Source organism: Meleagris gallopavo, chromosome 3, assembly GCF_905368555.1.
Source record: "Meleagris gallopavo chromosome 3, MGAL_WU_HG_1.1, whole genome shotgun sequence".
Lineage (NCBI taxonomy): Eukaryota > Metazoa > Chordata > Aves > Galliformes > Phasianidae > Meleagris > Meleagris gallopavo.
Genome location: NC_139406.1, coordinates 71,296,068 through 71,314,876, shown reverse-complemented (window position 1 = coordinate 71,314,876; position 18,809 = coordinate 71,296,068). Strand labels below are relative to the sequence as shown.

General features: G+C 42.3%; 1 protein-coding gene across 2 annotated transcripts; it reads left to right on the top strand.

Moving 5' to 3' along the window:
• The first annotated feature begins 226 nt into the window (after positions 1-226).
• GEM (GTP binding protein overexpressed in skeletal muscle) lies at positions 227-8,683 on the top strand. Of its 2 annotated transcripts, none has more exons than XM_010709132.4 (5): positions 227-382; positions 1,954-2,300; positions 5,078-5,154; positions 5,640-5,844; positions 7,437-8,683. In XM_010709132.4, the coding sequence occupies exons 2-5, from the start codon at positions 1,967-1,969 to the stop codon at positions 7,712-7,714; spliced, it is 894 nt and encodes a 297-aa protein (XP_010707434.1). In that variant the 5' UTR covers positions 227-382; positions 1,954-1,966; the 3' UTR covers positions 7,715-8,683. The 2 variants fall into 2 exon arrangements, with proteins under 2 accessions (XP_010707434.1, XP_003205228.1); XM_003205180.5 differs by having other exon boundaries at positions 228-382; positions 1,957-2,300.
• The last annotated feature ends 10,126 nt before the right edge of the window (positions 8,684-18,809 follow it).

Sequence of the window (18,809 nt, the reverse complement as noted above, 5' to 3'; positions counted from 1 at the left end):
AAGGGCTTGTTTTTTTCAAATTTTTTCCACTTGTCTGTTTTCCTCATGTAAGACCCAAATGTGTTTATTTTACTGGCAACACAAAGACAATCATATGATTTCAAGTAAGTCTTTTGAGGCTGTTTGTAAGTTTTTGCTTTTCTGCATGTCTGCTCCCTCCCAGCTGGGGGTTGGCTGTTGGATGGAAAGGCCAACCACGTCACGGAAAAGCCCTGTCTCCGATCAGATGGGCTTAATATAAACCAGGTTCGCTGAGAAGGAATTAAAGAGGCAGCCCTAAGCGGGAGGGGATTTACTCCAGCAGAGCAGCTCAGTGTAGCACAGCCCACGGAGCAGAGGGCAGCACAAACCCGGAGCTGACGGCGCGGACGGACGTACACAAGTAAGGCAGCTCTGGCTACAGTGCCTTGGGTTGTGTGTCCTTGGGGTTTGTTGTGGCTTTGTAGACCCACACAGCTAAGTGCAGTGCGTGCCATCAAACCTGGGCTTGGACTGCGATGTGCAGTGGTGACATAGAAGTGTTTGTCTTGTTAGGGTTTGTTTAATGAAGGATGATAGCTTGCTGGGGAAGAAATCATGATACGCTCATGACTGGGACTGTTCAGGGATTGTTTATTGACAGTCATCATTTATTTGGGCTCTGATGTCTAACTGATTTGGAATTGCCTTTTCTCATCTGGTCTTTTCAGTGGGGAAACTGAAAGAAAGTAATGCATCATAAATAAAACTGCAGTTAATATTTGACTTTGTGAAGCAGGCTTTGCTTGCTGCCTTGTTTCTTGTCAGTTGTATTTCTTGTTGGCAAAGTTATTGCATCTGGGACTGCACAAGTAATCTAGTTTTGCCACTAAGCACTGTGTGTCACAGAGAAAATACTGCAAGTGCTGTAATAAGTTCAGATAGAAAGTGGCTTTGGTTTGCTTATTCTCCACCCTGACCTATGTTCATTCTAAGAAGTTTCCAGATAGCTTTGTGTGAAAAGCAGTAGTGGTCTGTATATGTTTTTATGTGTTGCTGTGCTTATTTTCATTCACCGCTTATTATTCAAGTTTGAAAGTTCATTTCATGGGCAGCTTTCCTGCCTACTGACATAGAGAAGAGAGATGATAAAATTCAGATATACTCCAAAAAGCAAAATGTCCAAATAACCATCACTCTGAGAACTGGGAAGCATCAAAACAACATTCCTAAAAATGGTCGCTGGTGGCCCAAGAGAATGACATCACTGTGCTCTGCTTCCAACCCAGGCAAAATTAAGTTTGCTAATTTAACTGTAATTAGGGGCCATGCTAAAGTTGGAAGAGCTAACCTGTTAGCCAATTGTACAATAAATGAAATTGCTGATTTAGCATCTGTAAATCTGTAAATGAACTTTTTCTGCCAGTGCCACCTTCTGTAATGGCTTGAACCTATACCTCCTCTGAAAAGTCATTGGATTTGGTTGTATCCCCTTTAGCAGCCAGAGAGCCACTGTTTGAAGCTTGTTCTGACTTAGATGAGACCTAAAGACATATGCTTGCTTGCATGGCTTTCCTGTCCTGTGAGAGCTGTGTAAGGTTGTGAGTTCAATGGGTCCCTCTGCTTGCCCCAGGAGGCAGGAGGGCAGGGAGCAGTGCCTGCAGGTGCTGCCCATCTCTTGATGGGGATGCAGCCTTGTGTGAGCTTTGCTGAGTGCTTCTCTGCCCATGCACTTAGCACTGCAGGAAGCGTGTACAGGCTAAAGACGGATAGGATTAGTGTATGGGGGTGGTATCATCCCTAAGAAAAAGCCTCTGACTCACTAGCTAGAAATATTTCTTTGCGTACTAGCAACTACAAAGGAGTGTGAAGTCTCCTTTTTTTGTTGTTGTTGTATATTGGATCCCTGTAGAAGAGAGGACCTGCTGCTTTGACTTAATAAGGTGTATTTGTAAGTATTTTGTGGGTAAAGTGTGTGGCTTCCATATTTCTCAGCAGGGATAAAAAAATGACCCTCAACAACGTTACCATGCGTCGCAGCCACCACAGCAGCCTGCAGCAGCAGCAGCAGCGATGGAGCATCCCCGCTGATGGGAAGAACCTGTTGGTCCAGAAGGACTCCAACGAGTATAATGCGCAGAAGCGATACACCATCAGCCCCGATGAATACTACAGAAGGAGCTGGTCCTCGGAGTCATCTGACTCTGTAATCTCCTCTGAGTCCTGCAGCAACTGCTACAGAGTGGTGCTGATTGGGGAGCAAGGTGTGGGCAAGTCATCTCTGGCCAACATCTTTGCAGGGGTACACGACAGCATTGACAGCGACTGCGAGGTGCTGGGAGGTAGGTCACTATGCTCTGGGGACTGTGTTTTCTTGCCATCAGCCATGGCAGCAGAAATTGGCATGGAAAATCAGAAAGGTCATTTAATCTAAAATTGACGCAGCAAACATCTGGATCTGATTGTCAAAACCAATTCCAACACATGCATCTCAAGAAAATAAGAATGAGCAAAACAAGCTACAAAGAGGATGATACTCTCTAACAACAACCCAAAGCCTCTGAAAGGGAACAATACAGATTCTCATGCTCTTTTATTTCAAAGAATCTGTTGGAAATTGCCATTCAGTATTCATTCTGGTCCAACTCTCGTGTCACTACAGGACCATCGCCAGCTTTCTTCAGGGCAGAGAAAAACTAGGACCTTTCCTTGTGGTCCACAAGCATGTAACGCTCAGAAATAATGAATAATGAATGTAATGAAAAATAAAAAAGCCCTATCCAATTCTCCAAAACATTTGCCATTATATGTCATCTCAGCCTCACGTATAAATATATTGTGTCAGAATAGGCTGTAGGGAGTCTGAGCAAAATATGTCTACTCTTCATTTCATGTTCCTCTGTCTTAGTGAGGATTTTGAAACCTTCCTTAGTCTCAAAGACTAGTCAATGCAGAAGGTGAGGCTGTGGCACCCAGCCATGATGCATACTGTGTGAACGAGGTGATGTGGGTCATGCAGTGATGGAAACCTGCTGTGGTCCTAAGGACACAAGTGCTGTCATCTTGGGAACACATGCAAGTTGCTGACTGTTACTGCTATTCAACACACAGGGCATTTCTCTCCTCTATGTGTTCCCGTTGTGTTGGTGCCCATGCTAGCATGGAGCATTACTGAGCTTTTTTTCCAGCCTACGGTGGAGCATGGACAGGACAGCTTTTCTTGTTCTTATGCCAGGATTTGCTTTGCACATCCTTGTCAGATGGTTTCCGTCTCCTTCATGGGAAGCAATATGGATTTTTCCTTCATTTGCACTCCCAGCAATATTGCTTGGAGTATAGCCACGACAAGTTTTCAAGGCCAGGTTCATTGAAGTATCAGAAAACCTGCTGTTGTATTTCTCCTTTTTTAATATCAACTTCAAAATAAGCATGAGATGAACTAATTGCTCACTTGCAGTCTGTTTTATATCCTATTGAAGTCCCATCCAAAGTGCAAATAATTTCTGAGTATGACCATCTGAGGCACTGGAACAAGTTGCCTAAGAAATGGTGGATGCCCTGTCCGTGGAGACACCCAAGGTCAGACTGGATGGGGCTTTGACCAACCTGATCTAGCTGTAGGTGTTCCTGTTAATGGCAAGGGAGATGGCCCTTAAAAGTCCCTTCCATATGATTCTATGATTCTCTGATCAGGGGCAGAACACTTTCGAGTAGTGTGGTTATGTACTTGCAGCCTTACCCTGTGTCACAGAGAACAAAGAAGTAGTCCTCTAAATGTTGTCCTCTGGTGCAGATGGATCTTGTTCCCATGCCAATGCTTGATCAAAGAAACTATTCTCCAAACTTGAGCTTACAAACTAGAAATAAGAGATGATGGTTCCAGGGCAGCAAATTCACAGAGGGAATACAGCTGCTCTGAGGGATTAGTTTTGCAACCAGCTATGAGATTCATCTAACCTGTGAATGCAGATGCTCCTCTTGATTAGCTTTGTGCTTTGATCCTTCCATTTTAAGCTGTGTCAAGCCTATGTTGTTGTTTACAAAGTTTTATTTTATTTTAAAGATAGAATATTTTTTGGCTAAGTCTTTTTCATGGTTGTAGATTCTTGGCTTTGAGGAAAGCCTGTGATTACAATTTGGGGGAAAGTTCACTCTGCTAATGTTCAGAAGAAACTGTATGAGGCAGGAGTTAAGGCATGGTCCTATCTACAAGCATGGCTGGAACAGACTCCTCACACAGTGCACGGAAAGATGCAGTACACTGAGAAACCCTAAGCCCAGCATCTTTCACTGGTTGGCAACACAAGACTAGAGAGGGATTCAAGCCTCATACTGCTCATCCAAATGTCCTTGGATCTAGGGGGAAGAAGGATTAGTATTTGAAGCGGAAACTAGGCTGAGAATTTCACAGCAAGGATTCACTGTGATTGAGTAGGAACAGATCACCAGATCTAGGCAGAACTTAGTAATGCAGCATTTATAATCTAGATTTGGGTTGTTCTGGTTTCGGTACAAAATAAATACTGCTGTGGTTTGTTGATTGCTCTGCTTTTTAACATCAAAGGTAATGTGGGAAACTGTGAAATGGGTAAGAAATGGGATGCAGCAGTCATTTCAGTCTCTAAAACTCAACAGCTCCTGCCTCACAAAACCCTGCCCTCTTTGCTTGGTGGGCTGTTAGCTGTATTGCTCTCAGCAGCAGTGTCTGTTCACCCGTAAACTGTCCCTGTTAAAGTGAAAGCAAATATTTTCCATTACTCAGCCTCACTGGACTCTGCTGCTCCCGTGGGGCAAATGTTCAGCTTTTGGTTATTTCTTCCACTGGTTCTATTTTCTCTCTCACATAAGATAAAGAAAATATTAACCAAAATAATGAACATCTCCTTTTCTGATCTTTCTGTCTCCTTCATATATCATGGAAAGTAAGACAACCAGTAATGAACAGAAGGCAGGTTTAGTGCTGATGGAAATGTGGAAAGAACTGAACATGAGCCAGCACAAAACTTGGCTCACTAACATGAACTACGAAAAAATTATACTTAGTAAGCTATTTGTTTTTTTTTATAATGTACATGATGTCACAAAATATGTTACCAATGTTTCTATTTTTTTCTTACAGAAGACACATATGAAAGAACCCTGATGGTGGATGGGGAGAGTGCAACCATTGTACTGCTCGACATGTGGGATAACAAGGTACGACATTCATTTATATATACTAGTCAAATGCCAAAAGAAAAGTACATATGAATGAGGGCTAGTATAAAAAGTAGTTATCTTTTGGGAAAGAAAATATGTTTTTCTATACTTCAGCTTCAGGATAAACACAGTATCAGTATCCTCCCCATAGCAAACCAAGCATGCATAACAACTGTAGTGTGAGGCTGAGAAGAGCAAACCTTCTTTATTTTTTTAATGATAAACAAAATATTCAAGCCATTTTCTAAACAATGTTCATTCCGATCTTAATCCAGTATAATGAATTATCAGGGGCAAATTTCACCCTCCTTTATGCTGAAGTATTCATGTGGTCACCGCTTTGGAATTGCTTTTAGTACAACTGTGATTCAAACCATATCCAGTGCAGTTACAGCAGGAATGTGTTTAGATTCTGCAATGTTATATTTTCTAAGCAAAATCTGTACAGGGCATAATGATGTCTGACTGTTTGCTTTGAACAGCGTGAAGGAGAATGGATTCGAGACCACTGCATGAAAGTGGGAGATGCCTACTTGATTGTCTACTCCATCACAGACCGAGCAAGCTTTGAGAAAGCTTCTGAACTCAGAATACAGCTCCGCAGGGCTCGGCAGAGAGAAGATATTCCCATTATTTTGGTTGGCAACAAAAGTGACCTTGTCAGGTGCCGCGAAGTTTCAGTAGCAGGTAAGGGAAATGATGAGGATAAAAACTTTGTAAGCCTAAGAGCCATACAATAGCTGTTGAACATTACAATGGTTGGAATACACTGTGATCAGGACCAGGCAACAAAAGAGCAATAAAACAGAGGGCTGAAAGAGAGGACGGAACACCGGGAAAGGTCTGCCAAGTCTTTAAGTCTCCACTAGCTACATGTCAGATAATCTCTTTCCCAAATTTAAATTGCTTCATAAAAACAGCTTGAATTTCTTCCTTTCCAGCTTCTCATGTAAGACCACTGCAGATTGAGCTGAAAGCTGGGAACAGCTTAGGTTTCCAATTTCTGCTGCCAAAGATTATCTCCTTGTTTAGCCAGGTCCTCCTCTTATCTGAGGTTTTACTTCCTGATGAATTTAAATTCTCATCCTTCATTTCACTGGCCTGGGCAGGTGCTGCACAGCCTTTCAGGAGAGATCTGCTTGGTGCCTTGCTCTGAGATGCTAAAGCAGCCATCCCTCTGCTACATGCAAATGACTAAAGAGCTTGTGCCATGCTCCCAAAGCCTGAGGAGTCCTAAGCCCATAAATAGGAATAGAAAGATATCTGGGAAAGCTACTGCTGACCCTCAAGCTCTTCAGACAGTAGAATCTCTTCTTATGCAGACTTCCTCGAGGTTTAGGTGACATAACACACGGCACCTCATTAGATAATCTCCCCTTGGCCAGAGTACACAGGAAACACTGGGTTTCTTGGCACAGCATTTTCTTTTCTCTGCAGCTATCCTGCCTATTTCCCAATTGATCTAGACTTTTGTTTCACTGGTACAGGCACAGTTCCTCTGTTTGCTGTCCAGGTTTCTCTAAGTGAAGGATTTGAACAGAGGTAGCTCATCAGGAAGCCAGAGGTGATCATGTTCCTTCTCATGTCTCTCTGGCCAACTTGAAAAGTCCCCTGAAAGATTTAGCCATCCTGGCAACGAGTTCCCAGCAAGTTAGAAGCCAGCATGAATTGGCTTGCATTTTAAAGACATCTGCCAGGGCTAGTTTATACTTAAGTTTGAGATAAGAGCTGTGATTTCAGATATACCTCTGAAGTTATTGACATAGTTCTGCCTTTAAGGATTTGGTACTTGTGTCTGTTCATACCAAGTCTGGTACTGTTTGAAGACCCTGGATTATACACGTGGTCTATGGAGGGTGCTTGGGCCCTGCCTCCTCTGGTAGTGAGAGCTGTGCTGGGCTCATGAGGGGCACTGCTGTCACCCTTTAACGTGACTTGTGGAAGTCTGCTCGTATGATGATCAGGTGATTTTGAGTCATGGCTGACCTCTCCATCCCCTGTCAGTGCATGTCAGCCAGCTCCCTCCCTTCACAGCCAATGGTGAGAACCAGCCCTCTTCAGGAGATTGCCCCCCTTTGCTGCCAGGGGATTGTGACACAGAGCAGATGAATCATGCCCAACCAGGCAGCATTAGATGATTAAAGACTTATCCATGGCTATATTAGGCTTGAGGAATTCCCCTGGTGCCACTGGCTCCCCCCTTGTGACAGCCCATAGCCGTATTGCTTCCCACTCTGGTTCATGACATCTGATGACAGATCCCCGTTGTGATTTTGCAGAGGGCCGAGCGTGCGCTGTTGTGTTTGACTGCAAGTTTATCGAGACCTCGGCAGCCGTGCAGCACAACGTGAAAGAGCTCTTTGAAGGCATCGTGAGGCAGGTGCGGCTCAGGAGGGACAGCAAGGAAAAGAATGAGAAGCGGCTGGCTTACCAGAAACGAAGGGAGAGCATCCCGAAGAAAGCCAGGCGGTTCTGGGGCAAAATAGTTGCCAAGAACAACAAGAACATGGCCTTCAAACTCAAGTCCAAGTCTTGTCATGACCTATCAGTACTTTAAGAACTTTGGACTCTGCCAGAGCTTGCGGCATTTTGTGGACATTATCGAACTATGTTGTGGGAAATAATCTATATTAGATTGGGGTATGAAAATGACTTAGATTCACAGTTGTGATTGTGACGATACGTGCTGACATAAGAACAGCACAGTGCATGGAAATATCTCTCTTTCATTTTCTTTGGTAGTTTTATAAGAAAAGTATACACCAGAATGATCCAAAATTGTGCTGGGAAAGCGTTCCGGCATATACCTATTTCTTCTCCACTCACCTTTGGATAGTAGCTTACGAACCTCAAACTGTCATGACTTGGGAAGTGAATACTACGCTCTTTACTCTTTCTCACTGTAATTACTCTTTTTATTTTTATTTTTTTTCTTTTTTGAAAATTGTGTAAAGAATTGAGGAACTGACTAGGCATTGATCCCTCGCCAATTGGCTGGTCAGGCTTGAGCACCCACAGCTGAAAATATGCATTGTTGTAGAATAGCCATCCAAACACTTCTTTTTATTATTTCAAGGATTGGTTTCAATGAGTTTACACATCTCTTACTATGAAAATATTTAAAGGAAAAATCCTATAGTCAAATAAATTTTCCTCTCATATTTCTATATTAGGGGCCTGTTTAAAACTCATAGTCAAAATGAAACTAAAGCACAAGCATTATCAAAGTACATCAAGTGCAGGATGCCAAACCTTTATAAATCACCTGAGCTTTTTTAAGAAACCACACAGACTTCTTGTATCCAGTCTTGGCCTTTCTCTATGCTAGAGCTATGCTGTATTTATTGTTGTGCAAAGTAACAAGCATTTTAATGTTGAGGGGAAATGTATTTATTACCAAGTTTCTTAAAGAATAATGTTAATTTTATTACTATTTTCTATCTAATATCTTTTTTCAGATATGCAAGTTTTTACTTACATGCCTTGTAATAAAACAAATAAAATGTATGACTGCCTTTGAGACTCAGTGGGAAATCCCTGATAATTCTTTCAAGTTGAGAAAAATATTTTGAATGCTTGGGAAGATTTCTGCCTGACAAGGACAGGGAGGACTCCTTGTGTCTCTGAACACAGAGGCTACTTAGCGACCCAGAGCCACAAAGTAAGGATCACCCGCAGTCACTTGTGCTCCCTCATGTGCAAACAGGTTGAGGTACCAAAGATAAAAACAAGCCATTCTTAAAAAAACGTATGTGTCCCTAAGTCTGAGAGCACTTCAGAACCATTAGCTCACTTTTTGGGTCTAAATGAAGCAAAATGCTATGTCTGAGTTAGATGCCCTAATCCTCAGTTTATGTTGGACATAATGATGTTAGCACAGATTTCCCTCCTGACTATGTCAGTTTATATGGGCACACCTCAGAGTTTCAGGTAGATGTAGAGTCATTCTGTTTTACCAACAGATAGCTAAGAAAAGCCAGCTCTGCAGCCTGGCAGCTCATTTTCATTGTGGATGAACGCAAGAAAAGGAGACACAGTAGTATGAAGGCTGCCTTCCACATTTCAGTCTGTGCAGCTTTTATCTACCAAATGCTCTGGTAAGGAAGGAGCTTGTTATGGTGTAAAATATCACACTGCAGGATGGCTCTGTGCTCATGCAGCATTCAGATCTCCCTGGAAAGGAATTTTGAATTTAGAACATGTTGATATGAAGAGAAAATTATATTTTGAATAGACAAGATCCCCATTCTTGGGTATTGAATGAGCACTTCTGTGTTGTCATCATGTAATTTAAAGTTGATTCAGAGCAGACTAGAGAATACAGCTTACTCCAGTATAAAATTTCTTAACTTTTAAATTATCAGAATGTTGCCCCTGCTCATGGGCACAAATTTAACAGATGTTTATTTTCAAGAGCTGAGAGAGAAGCTGAATGCAAGGAGGACAATTCCTTAGCTTGCTGCTGTACCTGTCAGGCTATGGATCCTACAGTTCTAACCCAAGCAGGTTCTGAAGAAAATTTAAATGTCCATGTTGTTTATATAGCCATCTGTGTTCACAGCATGGTTAATGCAAAGAAGGCATCATAATAACTTGGAATTACGTAGTAAGTTTTCATACCCTTCCTCTGACTCAGAATAATGAAATTTCATTTTGAAAGAAAATTTTCTTAAATCAAGTTTTTTTATTTGTTGGCCTTTAAAATAATCTTTGTGTTTTCAAGCTTTTCTCTGGATCAGAAATCCTAGAGATGCATTTTAAAAGCAGAGCAGTCATGGCAATGCAGTATGCTTGTTCCTGTGGTGGAGCAGCCACCAACAGCAGCCACAGAACAGTCATACACAGCATGCCATATCTCTGCATCATTCCCATAGCCAAGAGGAGCAGTCAGCACTATAGGTCTGTCTCCTGGGGTAGCTGCTGGACTGGGGCTGGTCCACTTTCTTAGCATGGTGCTGCCTCAGGATTGAAGCACTTATGTGCTCAGTTGTATGGGACTGAAGCACTTAGATGCTCCATGTTGTACATCCCAGTCCACCTGACACTTACCCTCTTGCTCAGTTCTGCATTATCAGGAAGAGATTCTGAGCCTGGAGTGAAGAACCATATGGGGTGAAGAACCGCTAGCAGCAGCATTAGCTCGGGGGGTTGTTGCTTCAGTTCACTGAGGTGTTGGAGTGCGTTACTGTTTGTTACCTCTGGATGTGGCGTGGGAAGACTGATGCTGAGCATCCACACACTTCGGGGATTTTCTTCGTTTGGATCAGGCCTAGTCTTGTCCTATGGGACAGAGTGCCCACCCACGACTGCAATGCCTTTGTTGCACTCCTGAAGGACCCTGAGTTTCACATGAAAAGCCCCTTGGTGCATGGCCCCAGCAATTATCAAATCCACCAGATTATCAAAATGCTCACTATACGTAGCAGATGGGGTACGTAAAATATCTAATAAATACTAGTCTAATCTGCAATGCTGACATTTTCAACTCTAAATATCCACAGGCCCGCTGTTCATCTCAGATGCGAGTGTCCAAAACCATGGAACAGATCAATCAGTGATTCTAATCTCTGCCCTATTTATTAAGTCAGGGCCGCACTGACAGGTCCTAATGTAATAATTGCAGTGTCGGGCTCAGAGATCTGGCAGAAGCTGTGGAATACATGAGTCACAGCAGAGAGCACACTGAGGCCAAAATGGCAAAACTCGCAGAGTCCAAACAAAATAAAACAAATAGAGAGAGAAAAAAAGCCTAAGAACACGCAAAATACCAATTATAGTGTAATAGCTCTTACAAAAATCTCTTTTTTTTAAGAATACAGATCTGATCAGCAAGAGGAATTAGGAGGCATGTCCAGCTTTAATTTAATCATGATAGTTTTACTGCAAGAAGGAAGATTTACTTATGCACTCTAAGAAGCTAGATGCTAAAGAACTGTTATTGTTAGGACACTACGTATGTGCAGGTTTTTATGTGCATTCAGATCTTGGAGAATTGTTGATGCAGTTTAGTCAATTAAAAGAATACCATTTGCAATAAAATCAGCAGATACAATGTGGATTTAACTTTCACGTATACAAGTTTTTCAACATCGGTTGCTTCAAAAGCTTCAAAGACCATGGACCACAGTTATCGCTCTTGGGCTGCTTTGGAGTGTAGGCACAAATGGGAGAAGGGCTTCTGACAGCAGCAGAACCAGTGATGACGTGAGTTACAGAGGGCTGCAGCAGAGGAAGGAAGCAGATATTTTCTATGCACTATTGCCTCTACGATCACAGACAACCCTTCTTGCTCTCTACAAAGGCTTTTAGGGAAAGCACTCAGAGAAGAGGGGAGATGGTAAAGAGGGTAATTGATGAGTCCTACACTTAGGTCACAACAAACCCATACAGTGGTATAGGCTTGGGGAAGCAACTGGAAAGTTCTCAGACAAAAAAAGACTTGAGAGTGCTGGTTGGCAGCTGGCTGAATGTGAGCCTACATTGTGCTCAGGTGTCCAAGAAGGCTGATGGCATCCTGGCTTCTATCAGAAATAATGTCAGCAGGACTAGAGAAGAGATTGCACACAGCACTGGAGTGACCTCACCTCGAGTACTGTGTTCAGTTTTGGTCTCCTCACTACAAACAGGATACTGAGTTGCTTGAGTGTGAGCAGTGGAGCTGGTGACAGGACTGCAAAACTGGAATGTGAAAGGGAACCCAGGCTGCTTAATCTGGAGAAGTAGAGGCCAAGGGAGGCCCAATCACTCTCTACATTTCCCTGAATGGAGGTTGCAGGATGCAGGTGCTAGTCTTTTTTCTTAGTGACAAATTGAGGAAAATGTCTCAAGTTGTACTAGTGCACGTTAAATTGGACATTAGATATAATTTCTTCATAAAGATGACGGTCAAGTATCAGAACAAGCTTCCCATAGACTCCCGTCCCTGGAAGTTTTTAAGAGTCATGTGGATGTGGTGCTTAGGGTCATGGTTTAGTGATGGGACTCAGTAGGCCAGGCTGATAGTTCGACTTGATAATCTTGAAGGTTTTTACAAGTTAAATGATTCTATGATTTTCTGAGTACCAATAGTGTTTTACTGATGAGATCCCCAGACAGATAAATTCTTGGATCACCAAAGGTATACTCTGCACTCATTCCTTCCAACAATTCTGAAGACTGCAGAACTAAACACGTGAATATTTTCCACATCTGACCTGCAAATGCTTTTATTTACACAGGAGGTAACATGTGCAGCTCCTCCTCCAGTTGTCTTTTCTGGGCTCACCAGAGGCCGTTGCTCAGTGCGGAACTGCAGGCTTGATTGTGCTCTACACACTGCTGGGATTCATCAGATATATCTTCCACATAGACAAAGCAATATTTAATAATACTTGTCTTCTTTGTCCACAGTCACCTTCTATTCTAGTTCAGTGTAGTCATACACTGTTTTCATTGGTGCTTGTCTACTTGATGGACTCATGCAGTACAGAGTATGTGGTAACACTCAAGGTATATGTGGCCTCCTGCGTTAAAATTACTCCACCAGCATTTTTCAATATGTGAGACTGTGAGATATTTATACATTGACCTTTTGGCCTCTCAGTGTGGCCTCCTCCTGTTAAAACAGGAAACACAGTTATGTGACACTTATCACTATGTTCTAGAGCAGCTGAGGAGAAGTCTTGCTCCTGCCATCACATCCAGTAGGGACCACGGACTGGTGAGCTGCAGCTGTATGGACCCAGTGCTGGGGGGCAGATGTGTGCAATCTGACATGAAACCTCCCCATCTGCCCTTCCTCCCAGTGCTCTCACTCTAGAAATCTCCTGCAGACATCAAGGCAAACAGAAGCTCCTCCATCAGTGACCATCTCACCTGCAAATATCTCTACATTTATCCTCTCTGATGTCTCCATTCTATTCCTGGAGTTGTTCAAGGACTGTGTAGATGTGGTCTTTGAACAAGGTTTAGTGGGGATGAGTTGATGGTTGGACTAGATGATCTTAGATGTCTTCCCCAACCTTTGCAATTCTGTACTTCTAAGATATCAAAGCAATGGCTTTCTTGCCTAGAGACACTGAAATTCAGTGTATTAATTACTTGTGACTTTAGCTATCAGATAATAAGGACAATGAACCCACAAGAGAGCACACCAGTCCTGGGTAACTTGCTTTGCTGTGCCAGCCTGCCTCATCACCTGGTTAATAATTTGCTAAGGAAATGATTAGTGCAGAACACTTCCTCTAGGTTTTGAAAATTATGCCTGAGTAATTTTACAGTGAAATGATTTTCTCATGTCTGCAGTGCAGGATGAGGGAGTTAAGCAACTGGTTCTGTGGAGGAAGGATCTACCGCTCCTTTCAGCTTTGCACTAATTCCTCTCTGAGGACACTGATTTTTGCTGAATAACTGAATGCCTCAACTTCTGCTGAAGTCATAAATGATCTCTCAACATGTTTTCCATGGCCAGGATGTTATTTCTGTGTCGTAATTCCTCATGTTCAATATGGCTTTCAATCAACGGAGCTTTGTATGTTTGCAGGTCTCACCCCTGTTGTATCGTTCTCTCCAGCAGATAAAATTAATCAACATTAGCCAACTTGTCACTTTCTGTTCGCCTTCCAAGTATAGACAGTGAAGAGAGTTCAGCATTTTAAAGATTCGGTTTGCTGTTTTTCTTATCAAAGAAAACTATGCTAGCCTTTTTACAGATTGAATCCCCTTTTCAGTATCTGCCATACGTGCAAAGCTTATGTGATTGGACTACTCCATATGACTCTGTAATCATCACGTTTTAGTTATATTTTCAGTCTTCTGTGACTTATGGTTTTTGTTTGGTGCAATCTTGTATCAAGAACAACTACATCTGCTCCTCCCCAACTTACTCCATTCAGAAGCAAGCCACTGGGATCCAGCTGGGATGCTCTCTTAGCACCCTTGGCAGCATTTTGCCACAACTGCTACTTTGGAGCTCCCCATTCCCACCAGGATACGCTCAAAACACTCTGGAACGTGGGTTCCTAAGGAGAAACTCCCTCAGCACCTGTGCTGTGGCTAGGATATGTCCTGGGAGTGGAGCTGTACATTGTGGCTGTATTGAAACTACCTGTCATAAAAAGAAAATACAACTTGGCAGGAGAATTCTGGGCTCCCATCCATGACCCAGATACCTTAGGCTACAGAGAGAGAAAGTGTAGATAGAGCTTGCAGTAAATAAATCTGAGGATTGGAAGGGTGATGCGATAAACGTGCTGCTTTCACATCCCAGATAAGTGCTCTACCCATATAGAAATCCCTCCTTTGATATTCTTGTCAAAGCACATTGATACTTTTTGTTAATAAATTTCAGATTGCCACTGCAGAATTATCAGCATGGTGCTTAAGGACCCAGTCAGAAGAAATGCCCTACTGCTTTGGTCTAGAGCTGCTTCTCACTCCCTGCTCTATCTGACTGGGGAAGAAAAAGTGACAGCAGGACATGGCTGTTGTGGGATATCACCTATGGGCTTTTATCAACAATATCTTTCACTCATGTTTTCCAGTGGCTTTATGAATCTGAAAATATTGATCACTTCCCCTTTATCCTTCTACTAAATCAACTGCAGTGTCCCAAACTTTTAATCTCTCATCTAGAGGAGCTGCTCCAACTGCTTACCCATATTTGTTATCTTTCTCTGTTCCTTCTCTAACACTACCCTACCTTAAAGGCAAAGGCTCCAGCAATACGTGCTGCTAGGATTTGAATAGTGACAAAACATCATTTTATTTCCTACTTTCAGTATCATTTCTAATTGGATCCCGAGTTGATGGGGTTTTTTGTTTGCTTATGGGTTATTGGGTTTTTTGCATTTTTGGCTGCCATTGTAAAATGAGCCAATGCTTTTGGTCAATGATGTGTCACCTGGTATTTTTTTACCCACTGATTAGTTTTTACAAAATCCTTCGTCACCAAAAATAGTTTAATCTGAAAAATATCCTTCTTTTAAATGCACCACAAACTTCTTTAACTCATTACTTTGAAAACAACCAAGCATATCATACTGTATAGTTCTCCAAACTTGGGACTTAAATGCGTATTTGGTTGCAGTGTACAACTCCTATATTCTGACTGTTGCAAAACTTGCTTTTGTAAGCATTATTGGATCAAGACTTTTTTGTAGACACAAATCTCACACGGAAACCTGAAAAGAAGTTGGTGAAAGCAGCTCTTTCAACTCTGCTAGTATCTGGCATTATGTCATATAATGAACACAAGGAGGGATGCCTGCAGCCAGCACTTGCAAATGTTTGCTTAAGCAAATGGTCCAGTGAATATAATTCAAACTAATGGTATCTGGAGAACTAGGGAGCATCTTTTCAGAAGACGGATCTGTTGTTTTGCATGTGACTAAAAAGTTATGTTATTCTTCCACGTGAATAGGAAGTACTTCATGGTTTCATGTGATTCATCAGATACTTTCAGTATGATATACTCTTATCTCTGTTGGGTGGACCTGGAACTGTTCTGCACTTTGGCATGCACTGAAACAAGATACTGTACTGAAACAAAATACAGACTTTTCTCTGGACAGTTCAGAGCTGGAGGCACACTGGGTGGAGAAAAACAAAATGAGCAAGTATAATGTCCCACTCAGGTTTTCCGGGCAGCCTCTTCCATAACTTGCTGTCCAGATTACCAAAGTCCATTTAAAATAGATGGAAGCCATGAAAAAAAACATGTAGATGCACCAGTTGACTCGTGTTTGCTTTGGAAGAGTAATTTCATGCATAGAGTTTGTTTGGAAAGAGGCCGCCCTAAGGCTACAGTGACCTCAGGGCTAAGGATGACATCCTAATTTTATTCCTGATCATGTCCTTGACTTCAGATCCAATTATAGCCAGGTTACACAAACACGTATATCATTTTGCCCTCTGCATTCTCGGAGAGATACTGCTTTCTTTTCTAATACATATGGTTGAAGGATGTCAGTTGGAATGCCTGTTTTTGCAGGACTCAATGCTGCCTTTTGGGAGGTGGCCTCCAGCCCTGCCAGCCCCCCAGAACATCACACCCACTTGCCAGGAACTGGAGGCTGATAAGAAACATGGGCTCTGTCATAGGGAGGCTGATGACTTCTGGAGCTGCCAGCCGGGAGAGGTCCAGGCAAAGCTTGCTGTGGTCCAGCTCCACATTTGAATGCCATTACTACAACAGTTTCTACCTGCTCTTTGATGGAACTCTTGAGCAGAAGAGAGAAATAGCCAGAATGCTTTATACCCATAAAAGAACTCTTGCTGGCTTTAAATGTTTGGCTCTGGAAGGCAGTACTTGCTAGGAGTACCAGACTGACATCTGCATTGCTGGCAGATGGAACCTGCTGCAAGGCTGCTGATGTACATCCTATTAATGACAGATTTGGCTTCTGGAGTGGTAGCCTGGAGGGGAAGGATACTTGTACCCAGCCCTACTATGGCAATCAGATATTTTTTTACAGCAGTCTTCTCTGATATATGCTTTGTTCTAGAGGAAACCTTTCTTCAGAACTGAGCACACTCTATCACTGTGCATTTACCACAGTGATTTTGGCTGTGCTTCGCAAAGTTTTTGCCAAAGTTTTTTTTTAAATAAAAGCAAACTAACAAGCAAACTCTTCCTTCTTTAGTTAAAAAATGAATTTAACATGATGGTAGACCTGCGTATTTAGGACGTATACACGTAGAGCATAGAGATTTTGAATCTGAACTGCAAGATTAAAAATTGTGTGACTTCAGCAGCCACATTATTACGTGCATGCAATGTGCGTTTGAAGCAGCTGCAGAAATATTAACCACTTTACAGAAGTAGAATATAACAGCCCGCTATTGACGCACATGTTAATGTTGATCATAAATAGCAGTCAGTCTATCTCAAGGAAATGAAACAAGTTCAAATCTAAGAATAAAAAAAGCCATAGTGTTTTGAGTGGGACTGCTTGTAGATCTGTGAGCATTTCTGCGTGAGAAGACGTGGTGGAGACCTCTGTGTGCAGCACCTGTGGCTTTCCTGTGAGCACAGTGCACGGCTACCACTCAGCTCTGCCTCCTGGGCTGTGTAAGTAACACCAGTGCTGCTCCTTCTGTGTGGCTTCTGTCTCTGTTCTGGTCATTGCTATCCTGCAACAGGACTTGGCATCAAAAGCTATCAGCACAGAAGATGCGGCTGAAGGTGATGCCCAACCTCCTGTTAACCATCCAGCAAGTGCAGTGCCAGCCTCTGGCTCTGATGGCAGCTGGAAGGTGACCCCTGCTGGTCTCTGCTCGGGCAACAGGGCATGGAACAACTACAACTCTTGTCAAAATGGCAAATAGGAAAGGATCTTGAGAAGTGTACAAGAAGTACTGCTGTGCTTGGAAAAAAAAACAAAGGAGTGAGCCAGTGACTTGTTGGCATTGAATTCTCCCATGCCAGTATAATCAAAACACTTGAGAAACTGTATTTTCTTTCCTTTCATTTGTTTTTGCCTTTGCTTGTCTTTCTCTGTGAGTCTTCTCTTTCTGACTGCATGTAATAAGAGTTGAATGGAACCACAACGCAGCCAGCCAGAAATACTCCTTTCTGCTTATGAGGATAATAACACAATTATAGAAATGATATAAATGATTTGAATTAGTGGCAATGTGCAGGGCTGGCATCCAGATCCGAAGTGATATGGCAACAGCAGCAGATGAAGGTGAGAGCAGACTCACTCTGTGCAACAGCCTGCTTAGCACTGCCATGCTGGCTGTGGTGTGACAGCAGTACCCAGGGTGTCACCAGTGTGACCAGTCCCTCCTGGGAGATCTCCTGGGGGCACACTGGAAGGTCACAGCTCTTGTTCTCAAACCTAAGTTCTCTTTCTCATAAAATGATCTATCAGTCATATATCCAGAAACATTGTTCCTACTCTTAAATACTGAAAACCAGCCATGTGCTTGGTACCACCAAGCTCCAGCTTTCAGCATTCAGCAGAAATCCCCATAAAGGCAAGTCTTGATAGCAACTGTAATCTGCTGGAGCTGCATGGCCATTCAGGCATTTGTATAGAACACATACACAGTGGTCACTGTTGTCTAAATACAGAAGCTAAAGTCAGCTACAGAAATTCCCAATGGCAAGAAACTATATTTCTGGGACATCTATAATAAAATCTTAGTTGTAGTTTTAATTTCCAGATTGGGTAAAAATTAACAGCAAAAATGTACAGCCTTACTACAGATGCATGGAACTGTGCTAAAGATAAGTGTTTATATTAACCTTACAAGAGGTAAAGAACTAACGTTTACAAATAAACTAAGATCACGCGCATTTACAAGTTATATGAAGATCTTTATTATTTATATACAATAATGTTTCTCCATGTAAATAGAAGTTATTAACATTTCTGTAACACTCTGTCCCATGTGTCAGTCAGAGCATTTAAATTATATCAAATACTTGTGACCGCTCAAGAAATTGCTTTTCACTTTGCAAGTTAGCTGGAAAGTATCTGCATAGAAATACGCACGCAGAACTTCCATACTAGATAAATATTGAAAGCAAAGAAAAGCAAACCTAAAAGCACCAAGGCTGACTAGGGAACATATAAACAGGAGGGGGAATGGCTGTTTACGAGGGTGGATAGTGGTAGAACAAGGGGGAATGGTTTTAAACTGAGACAGGGGAGATTTAAGTTAGA

Bases quoted from the DNA above. Each gene is read 5' to 3' on its own strand.
- GEM (XM_010709132.4), top strand. From the start codon at position 1,967: ATGACCCTCAACAACGTTACCATGCGTCGCAGCCACCACAGCAGCCTG. The intron at 2,301-5,077 runs GTAGGTCACTAT...TTTTTCTTACAG, and splicing joins CGACTGCGAGGTGCTGGGAG to AAGACACATATGAAAGAACC. The intron at 5,845-7,436 runs GTAAGGGAAATG...GTGATTTTGCAG, and splicing joins CCGCGAAGTTTCAGTAGCAG to AGGGCCGAGCGTGCGCTGTT.